This window comes from Penaeus vannamei, chromosome 3, assembly GCF_042767895.1.
Source record: "Penaeus vannamei isolate JL-2024 chromosome 3, ASM4276789v1, whole genome shotgun sequence".
Lineage (NCBI taxonomy): Eukaryota > Metazoa > Arthropoda > Malacostraca > Decapoda > Penaeidae > Penaeus > Penaeus vannamei.
In genome coordinates this window covers 7234691-7244802 of record NC_091551.1, presented here as the reverse complement: position 1 = coordinate 7244802, position 10112 = coordinate 7234691, and the positions used below count along the sequence as shown (strand labels likewise).

The 10112-nt window shown below is 44.6% G+C and overlaps 2 protein-coding genes across 2 annotated transcripts in view; one reads left to right on the top strand and one right to left on the bottom strand.

Moving 5' to 3' along the window:
* The window catches only part of mRpL3 (mitochondrial ribosomal protein L3), a 7800-nt gene extending 6225 nt beyond the window's left edge, over window positions 1–1575 (top strand). The window contains exon 7 of the mRNA XM_027364930.2: window positions 1189–1575. Within this exon, the coding sequence (XP_027220731.2) occupies window positions 1189–1428 (240 nt within the window). The 3' untranslated portion in view covers window positions 1429–1575. The remainder of the gene's footprint in view (window positions 1–1188) is intronic.
* Window positions 1576–1672: 97 nt separating this feature from the next.
* Window positions 1673–9821, bottom strand: Got2 (glutamate oxaloacetate transaminase 2). The gene is made up of 10 exons (XM_027364929.2): window positions 9500–9821; window positions 8002–8158; window positions 7324–7452; window positions 7013–7096; window positions 3969–4106; window positions 3683–3826; window positions 3344–3455; window positions 2812–2968; window positions 2469–2628; window positions 1673–2303 (listed from the first exon to the last, which is right to left on the bottom strand). The coding sequence occupies exons 1-10, from the start codon at window positions 9577–9579 to the stop codon at window positions 2181–2183; spliced, it is 1284 nt and encodes a 427-aa protein (XP_027220730.1). The 5' UTR covers window positions 9580–9821; the 3' UTR covers window positions 1673–2180.
* Window positions 9822–10112: the final 291 nt, after the last annotated feature.

Genomic DNA, 10112 nt, shown 5'->3' with positions numbered 1-10112 from the left:
TTGGGCACTATCTAATCTGACTGACCTCACTCCTCTTAATACTTGTATCAGAACTGTTTTTGTTTCCCCAACTGATTGTCCTATGTACGACAAGAACTGGTCAGACAGTGAAAATTACCTACTTTCCTGCCTAGTTTATTATGATGCAGTGGCAGTATGTTGCTGCACAATTCCTCCCAGAGGCCAGCATAAGTCCCACACTAGTATTCCCAAGATTAGCTTCTGTAAACATGACCTCCCCCATGAAGTTTATGTTGGTAAACTGTCCTTCCCTGTCTTACCATATTGACCCCTTCCTCTTCAATGTTAAAAATGTTGGCATTTTGGCCACACTATCACTCCACAGCCCGCTGCCCAGTTGTGGTAGCTACCCTGCCTATAAGCTCAAATCTGAAGTAGCATTTTTCAGATTCAAACTAGCCCTAACTCTATGTGAGACCAGACAAGGAGCACAGAAACTAGTTTTTTCTCCGCTCCTTTCCCATCTTCTCAAGATATCTCGGCATTTTCCCCCCAGTATCTCTTCCCTTGACCCCAAACCATCCTACCTCTTTCTCCCAGTCAAAATCCAGATACTCGGATTTGTAATACTTCCACCCTGCCTACCCGTACCCCTACCCCTACCCCTACCCACCCCCTCCTCGTCACATCAGGCAACCTAAACATTTTCCACTCTTATCTTCTACAATCTCCTCTGACATCTATCTCCTCTTCTTGCAAGAAAACCTTAGTTTCTCACACCTCCCCCCCCCCCCCCTCCAGAAACCCTTGAAGAATCCAAAACTTCATAAACAGTACCCAAGAGAATTTTCCACTCCCTCAGCCTCCACTTTCCAGTCCCTCTATTCCCATTTCCTCTGCATCCAAAATATTTGCTGGTATCCATCCTCCTCCTTAACACACCCTGTCCTCTCCATCTCCATCATTCTTTGTTCAGTTATCCTTACCACTTGCACCTGCATGCTCACATGAACCCCTCCCTTCCTGACACTTAACCAGTTACCTTATCTCATTTTCCGGATTCTTCTCTTGCAGATATAGTGTATCTACACAATACAATGTTTTCTTGGGAAATCCCTGTTGCAATAGTGTCTTTCACCAGACCCCTCCCCTCCTGACGTTGTCCCTGATACCTGACTACCTTCACCAGTTACCATATCTCACTCTCCAAATTATTCTCGCCTACAGGTATGGCGTATCAACACACACTACAATGTCCTCTGGGTGACTGGGCCAGCGGTACCTGGGCCGACAGGTGCATACGTCTATCTGTATGATAGCATCTTACCTGCTCATCAGCTCCACCGCGAACAAAATCCTCCACCCTTCCCAACTCTTTTCCAGGATGAAGTGAATATTGATGAAGAATTGTTTGATGAAAATTTACACAATTTTTCACAGCCATCAATTTCCTTTGCAGAGAAATAAGTAGGAAAATTGAAGATTTTTTTTGTTATAGTAATATGTCAAAATGAGCAATGCTGAAATTCATTGTAAAGCATCAAGAATTGTAAATTGTATTGTAAATATTTATGTACTTGTATGTTAAAGATGAAAAAAGAAAGTCTAAGAAAACCGTTTTTCATTCAGTATTCACACAATGTGCAAAATAGAATTAATAATGGTAGCACTAGAAAATCTGGAAAGTTCAGAGGAATAAGAAAAGAGATGAAAAGATTATAATGTTTATTGTGTACATGGAATAGTACCTGCAATGGCAGGGACACAGGATGTATATACACCAAAATAATTGATTTTAAATATCAGAAATGAATTACACCTTCAAATAAAGCAAACATTGTCTTTAATCTCTCTGGGTTTAATTTAATATAAAATTGTGGGGGGTTGACTTATCTACAGAAATATACAGATTCAGGGAGGAGGACAACTCTAAAGTCTCATTACTATCTTTTGTCTGCTTTACCATATGAACAAATTTCCATTATGCCTCTGATTATCAATAATCATTGCAGCAAAGCTTTAAATGTCAAGAAAAGCAGTGCACTTCTTTTAAATCATGATAGCAGCAATGTTAAGCACAGGAAATAACCATTTGAAGTTTAAAATGTGTGTCCTAACATTGGCTGTATGCTATACCATTTCACAGTGATATTTAAATGTAAAAAAAAGTCCCATTTCACACTCCCAATAAATAGATCTAAATCTGAGAACTTTTATTTTTATTTAGTGGCATGGTGCATTGCATGAGCCAAGTATTCAACATTACTGGAAGCAATACCAGCAACTGAGATACGTCCATCCTTTGTCAGGTACACAGAAAACTCCTTTGTCAGCTTCTCAACCTGAAAATGGAGAAAAGAAGTCCTTAATTGACTATCTATATGTACAGTACTACTAAAACACTCTCCCCCGATGTTCAATATAATGTGAAGATTTTTAAGCAATGCAGATAAATCATTGTGGCATTATGTTGCATGATATTTAGGAATGAAAAACTAGAATTTCACCTGGTCTGGGGTCATGCCAGTGAAGCAGAACATGCCGATCTGGTCAGTGATGTGACTCCAGTCCCTGATGGATCCTTCCTTGGCAAGGTTTTCCTTCAACTTGGTACGCATGTTAATGATTCTGTCAGCCATGCCCTTGACATCCTTCAGCCAAATAGAACTGTTAAAAGTGGAGGAAAGAAGTGTTATGACTTCTTGTTTTCTAAAAGAAAACTAATTTATACTTTATATACATTTAAAAGTAACAGCCAATGGATAATTTTGTGAGAATGTAACAAGAATATCACTACAGACTAATAATCAAATTTTAAAAAATAAGGTGAAGGAAATTAAAAACACTCACTTCAGTTCTGGATTACTAAGGATAGTGGACACAATGCGAGCACCATGGAGAGGTGGGTTGGAGTAAAGGGGTCGGATCAAGATCTTCACCTGCGACATAACACGGGCGGCTTCATCTTTGTCACTGCATACAATTGAAAATGCACCAGCTCTCTCACCTGTTGGGAAATTATTTTAATGTGGTATGTTTTGGTCTTCAGTAAATGCTGAGTGAAGAACTGGTGGGGAGATGATGTTACAAAAGTATAGAAGAAATAGAAGCTCACTGAAAAAAGGGTGGGGGGAGGATCTTTAAATATATAAACTGCGGTTTACAAGCAAGCTTTAAAACAAATCTCCTGTTCTAAAGGCTGGGAAACATATGTAAAAATAATAAGAGGTTTATATATATAGATAAGTAAATAAAAGCAAGGCTTTCAGGATGGTGAGATTTTATACCAAATACACATCTTCAAAACTATGTATTACCATTAAGTGAGAATGTACATAAGACCTAAAAATCTATGGGAATGTAGAGCATTTATTTTCCTTACCATACAATCCCATATTCTTGGAGAAAGACTGGGAAAGGCAGATCTTATGGCCATCAGCTAAGAACTTGCGCACAGCATATGCATCCTTGGCTACATCTCCTGAGGCAAATCCCTAGAATGGAAGTAAAAATTTGATGGTGATATTTTCCATGCCATGTGTTGTACAAGTAGGTCACAGAATGACCATAAAATGATACTAACTCCTTTTAAATTCCCATTGTAAAATACTTAATACTATGTTATAATTCTACAATTCTTAGAAAATTCATAAAGTAATGAACAACTGACATAAAAAAAAACAAAAAAACTATTAGAAATAAATTCTACTTTTTTTCTTACTTGATATGCCATGTCGAAGAAGGGAAGCAGCTCTCTCTCCTTGATGACCTTGCTCATTTCATCCCACTGCTCTGCTTTGGGGTCTACACCAGTGGGGTTGTGAGCACAGGCGTGAAGCATGATCAAACTACCCTTAGGGATTTTCTGAAATAAAAAGGCATCTTCTGAAGAATCTATTACTAGTATAACAAAATCCAATACTGACTGCAGCCATTTCGAAACTTTAAGCACACTTTATTTATGCACAAAAGGTAACAAGCACGACATTCATAGCAATGATACTCACAGAAATGTCCTCTATTGCGCCATTGAAGTCGAATCCACAGGTCTTTGGGTCGTAGTATCTGTACTGATTGACATCCATATTGACATGTTTGAAGATGGGAACATGGTTGCCCCAAGTTGGTGCTGGCAGCCATACATTCTAGGGGACAAGAAAAAGAATTGCACACTAAAAGACTTTGCTTACAAAGAGGAGGGGAAAGAGAGAGAGAGAGAGAAAGAAAGTGAAGGGGGGAGGGAGGGAGAGAGAGAGAGAGAGAGAGAGAGAGAGAGAGAGAGAGAGAGAGAGAGAGAGAGAGAGAGAGAGAGAGAGAGAGAGAGAGAGAGAGAGAGAGAGAGAGAGAGAGAGAGAGAGAGAGAGAGAGAGAGAGAGAGAGAGGAGGGAGGGAGGGGAGGGAGGGAGGGAGGGAGGGAGGGAGGGAGGGAGGGAGGGAGGGAGGGAGGGAGAGGAGGGAGGGAGGGAAGGAGAGAGGAGGGAGGGAGGGAAGGAGAGAGGAGGGAGGGTGGGAAGAAGAGAGAGGAGGGAGGGTGGGAAGAAGAGAGAGGAGGGAGGGTGGGAAGAAGAGCGAGGAGGGAGGGTGGGAAGAGACAGACACACAGAGAGAGACAGATACAGACAGAGAGACACACAGACAGACAAGAGACAGGGGGGGAAGAACTATTGCTTCCAGGAGAGGGATAGAGAGGGAAGGAGAAGGAGAGAGAGAGAGAGACAGAAAGAGACAAAGACAGAAACAGAGAAACAGAGACAAAGAGACAGGAAGAGAAAGAAAGAGAGGGAGAGAGGGACAGGGAGAGGGAGAGAGGGAGAGGGAGAGGGAGAGAGGGACAGGGAGAGGGAGAGAGGGAGAGGGAGAGATGGAGAGAGGGACAGGGAGAGAGGGAGAGGGAGAGAGGGAGGAGAGGGAGAGAGGGACAGGGACAGGGAGAGAGGGAGAGAGGGACAGGGACAGGGAGAGGGGGAGAGGGACAGGGAGAGGGGGAGAGGGAGAGAGGAACAGGGACAGAGAGGAGAGGGACAGAGAGAGGGGAGAGAGGGACAGGGACAGGGCGAGGGAGAGAGGGACAGGGAGGGAGAGGACAGGGAGAGGGAGAGAGGGACAGGGAGAGGGAGAGGGGACAGGGAGAGGGAGAGGCAGGGAGAGGGAGGGAGGAAAGGGAGAGGCAGAGAGGGAGAGAGGAGAGGGAGAGGGAGAGAGGGACAGGGAGAGGGTGAGAGGGACAGGGAAAGGGAGAGGGAGAGAGGGAGAGGGAGAGGGAGAGGGTGACAGAGGGACAGGGAGAGGGAGAGGGTGAGAGGGACAGGGAGAGGGACAGAGGGGGAGAGGGACAGAGGGACAGAGAGGGAGAGGGAGAGAGGGACAGAGAGGGAGAGGGAGAGAGGGACAGAGAGGGAGAGGGAGAGAGGGACAGAGAGGGAGAGGGAGAGAGGGAGAGAGGGACAGAGAGAGGGACAGAGAGGAGAGAGAGAGGACAGAGAGGGAGAGGGAGAGAGGGACAGAGAGGGAGAGGGAGAGAGGGACAGAGAGGGAGAGGGAGAGAGGGACAGAGAGGGAGAGGGAGAGAGGGACAGAGAGGAGAGAGAGAGAGGGACGTGGAGAGCGAGAGAGAGAGAGGGACGTGGAGAGCGAGAGAGAGAGAGGGACAGGGAGAGGGAGAGAGAGAGAGGGACGGGGAGAGGGAGAGAGAGGGACAGGGAGGGAGATAGGGAGAGATGGACAGGGAAGGGGGGATAGGGAGAGAGGGACAGGGAGGGGGAGATAGAGAGAGGGACAGGGAGAGAGGGACAGGGAGAGAGGGACAGGGAGAGGGAGAGGGAGAGAGGGACAGGGACAGGGAGAGGGGGAGAGGGAGAGAGGGACAGGGAGAGAGGGACAGGGAGAGAGAGAGAGGGACAGGGAGAGTGAGAGGGACAGGGAGAGGGTGAGACGGACAGGGAGAGGGAGAGGGTGAGACGGACAGGGAGAGGGAGAGGGAGAGAGGGACAGAGAGAGGGAGAGGGAGAGAGGGACAGAGAGAGGGAGAGGGACAGAGAGAGGGAGAGGGACAGAGAGAGGGAGAGGGACAGAGAGAGTGAGAGGGACAGAGAGAATGAGAGGGACAGAGAGAATGAGAGGGACAGAGAGAGGGAGAGGGACAGAGAGAGGGAGAGAGGACAGAGAGAGGAGAGAGGAGAGAGGGAGAGAGGGACAGAGAGAGGGAGAGTGGAGAGTGGACAGAGAGAGGGAGAGTGGAGAGTGGACAGAGAGAGGGAGAGTGGAGAGTGGACAGAGAGAGGGAGAGTGGAGAGTGGACAGAGAGAGGGAGAGTGGAGAGTGGACAGAGAGAGGGAGAGTGGAGAGCGGACAGAGAGGGAGAGGGAGAGAGGGACAGGGACAGGGACAGGGAGAGAGGGACAGGACAGGGACAGGGAGAGGGAGAGAGAGAGAGAGAGAGGGAGAGAGGGAGAGAGAGAGAGAGAGAGGGAGAGAGAGAGAGAGAGAGAGAGAGAGAGAGAGAGAGAGAGAGAGAGAGAGAGAGAGAGAGAGAGAGAGAACAGAAGAGAGATAGAGAGAGAACAGAGAGAGAGACAGAGAGAGAGAGAGAGAGAGAGAGAGAGAGAGAGAGAGAGAGAGAGAGAGAGAGAGAGAGAGAGAGAGAGAGAGAGAGAGAGAGAGAGAGAGAGAGAGAGAGAGAGAGAGAGAGAGAGAGAGAGAGAGAGAGAGAGAGAGAGTACTATTGCTTACAGGAGAGAGAGGGAGAGAGAGAGAGAGAGAGAGAGAGAGAGAGAGAGAGAGAGAGAGAGAGAGAGAGAGAGAGAGAGAGAGGAGAGAGAGAGGAGAGAGGGAGAGAGAGGAGAGAGAGAGAGAGTACTATTGCTTACAGGAGAGAGAGAGAGAGAGAGAGTACTATTGCTTACAGGAGAGAGAGAGAGAGAGAGAGTACTATTGCTTACAGGAGAGAGAGAGAGAGAACTATTGCTTACAGCTAAGAGAGAGAATCCCTTAAGATGATTTATATCTCTAGAATATGAATATTACTTAAGTGCAAAACTAACAAACTTCCTACCTTTGGACCTGGGAAGAACTTTGAGAGGAAGGTGGAGCCGATGCGGAGAGCGCCAGTACCAGAAATACCTTGAACTGTTACATTCTGGAAAAAGGAACACACACAAGAATCATATACTAGTTTATAAATTCTCAACATTTCTATAGTCTTCCAAGATAATTTAGGTGTCCCACCCTACTATTTACCTTCCATTCTCCTATTCCTTCCAAACAAGAATAAAAGTAATATATAAAAAAAAGTATCTTTTGCCCTAGATCAGACTACACATCAGATGTAAGGCCTATAAACAACAGACCACGTTGAAAACCAACCAGTCCATCAGCAACAACTGGGCTGTCACTCCCGAGAGCCAAGGTAATGGCGTGCTTGCAGAACTCGGCACTGCCAGAGATGGGCAAGTACTCCTTGTCTAACTTTTGGCTCACAATCAGCTCCTCAGCCTGGAAAAAAAAAAAAAAAATACAATAATTATTATGCATATTGATTGGATCCTTATTTTAATATAATACAACTTTATGTAAAAAAAAAAAATTGGTCTTTGGGACTTCAAATTTGGAACATTTAATAATAGTAAGGGTAAAAATAGACTATAGAGCATCATGCTACAAATTACAATTACTTTGCATTATCATTACTTTTTCTTGGCAGAGGAAGGGGGGGGGGGATTATGAACACTAGGAAATAATTAGGAGACTTATTGGCAATATAATTTTGACCATGCGATTATTATCTTCCTACTGTGTTTGCACAAACATGGAATAATTTTACAAATGAAAAAATTGGAGTCAAATGCTCACATCCCTTAAAACTAAGTATGCTGTAATAAAAGTATGATAATATCAACAGATCTTTCAAAGTATGATAAATTTGATAATGAAATAAAATATATGATAACATAAGAACTTTTCTATAAAAAAAAGAAAAATAATTAATTAAGCAAATGAAATTTTAAAAATAAACAAAACAAAACACTGACAATCCTTACTCACCTTCCTCACGGATGGAAGGACGAAAGGCTTGCCGTTATCGTCGCGGTAGGCACCAACACCCAGATTCATCTTCTTGGGGTTCGTGTCACGCTTGAATGCCTCAGTAACACCCAAGATGGCATCTGGGGGTCCCATCTCCACCCCAGACCACCAAGAACTGTCAAGAAGTTACTACGTTTTAATTCTCTCATCTCAAAGAAAAAATGAGATGGTATACTATAAAATCAGCATTTAAGATATAATATCAATCCACTGCCGATTAGGATGCATTTATGTACATATCATTTCCACTCTGATATTTGTTTACGTATTGTATATTCAAATAGATGGTTTCACAACTGCTTAGCAACTGATGAATGATACTAGGAAAGATTATCCATTCATATTGTTGATAACATGATAAGTCACTATAAATATCATCGTAATAATATAAATAGTATTAGCAAAAAAAATCTATGGACTCAAGAAAGGGGAAATCAGGCGAGGTCATGAAGGCCTACTAATCAACTGCTTTTGGCTGAACACTTGTCTAGCTATCTCTGTGTAGTGACAATTCACCAAAAACTGCACAGGGCATTACATGTTCCTAGTGGCAGTGTGCAAATTGAAAAGGTAACACATACTGTCAATTTCGTATCACTAAGATATCACTAAAGTCTGAGTCACGACATGCATGCTGCAAGACTAATATTCTACCTACATTTGATTTTACCATAATCATTCATATCAAATGAGTGTATGTACAGCTGTCAATCCATTCAACACCAGATGTAGCTGCAGTGCAACATAGCAGTTAAATATTGCATCACAATCCTACAGGAGAGATGCCAAGCGGTCTTTTCCCAGTACAGCTGAGCCTGCAAATCTTATTATATAAACTGGCAAGGGTACATTCTCTACACTGTTGTGGAACTGTACCTGGACTAGCCACTGCCAATAAACAGCTGGCAATTGGACAAGTGTGCAAAATAAATCTGTTTCAATGCCTCATCTTGATAGATCAGCATATCTGCAACACATGAGAGACCTCTCTTTGTTCCGACTTTTACCGGCAGGTAGATTAGGGGAATTTTCCATTGCAATGAAGATCAACCGGACTTCATTACCCAGGAAAGTGTTTCACATTCCTAAAACGACCAACAGATAACCATACTCGGTTTGGAAATGTACGAATGGCATATGACAATGACATATCACGCGCTCTGACAGCCTGCATTGCCCGAGAACACATTGCCTGAAATATGCAACTCGTACCTTGAAAAATCGATTCCTTCCTCTCCCCCTTTATGACAACCTATTTACCTGTTCTTCTCATCGCCCACCGAAGGCCTCTCCCCTGTGCCATAGAGGCCTAGTCCTACAGGTGCGTATTTGAGGCTAAAAGGACCATATTTATATACCCACGACCTCCTCACGCCCTTGGGATCGATGTTGAAGCCGGTTTTCTAGATCTTTTCATTTCGATTTCAACTCTACGTTTCCAAAGCCGGTATCTTACCTGGCCCTCGAGCAGACATGCTGGATCGAGGCCTGATTCTGTCTGACGAGGTTGAGCGTGCGGGGTCCTGCGACGGCCATTTCGAAAAGGACGAAGCGATTTCCTCGGGAGTTGGCAGAGCGAAGCGTATTCCTTCCGCGAGATCTCGGCGGCCTCTGAGGTTCTCGGCGCCGCGATGGCAACACTGCTCCTCCTGCCGGACCTGCCAGGTGTCGCCAGGAGGAACATCTCGTGGCTATTTTTACAACATCCTGTCATATCTTATCAGTTGCGGTTTTGTGGGATGATTGGAGACTTTTAGCTCGTGCCTCGACGGCAAAAATAATAGGAGCTCATTTTCTTATTGATATACTCGGGCTCGTGATTCACACGTGATCAGTTCTCCCCGTGTGATGACGCAATCGCACTTCTGAGACCTGATTGGTCGCCGGTCTAAATCGCACATACAATTGCAATGTGTGTACGTGTATATGTATGCACGTATTGCGTGTGCATTGTTACTGTGTATGTATGCAGAGGTGTAGCCTGGACATTAGGAAAAGGGATGGGTGACGGTAAATAGTCCAGGTTCCCTGGCTTTGAAAGACTTTAAAGTCTTAAAATATGCTCCTTT

Excerpts from the sequence above, each read along its gene's own strand:
- Got2 (XM_027364929.2), bottom strand. The coding sequence starts at position 9,579 with ATGGCCGTCGCAGGACCCCGCACGCTCAACCTCGTCAGACAGAATCAG. Across the intron at positions 4,107-7,012 it reads AGTTCTTCCCAGGTCCAAAG|AATGTATGGCTGCCAGCACC; the intron begins GTAGGAAGTTTG and ends CTTGTCCCCTAG. Across the intron at positions 2,969-3,343 it reads CAAGAATATGGGATTGTATG|GTGAGAGAGCTGGTGCATTT; the intron begins GTAAGGAAAATA and ends ATTTCCCAACAG.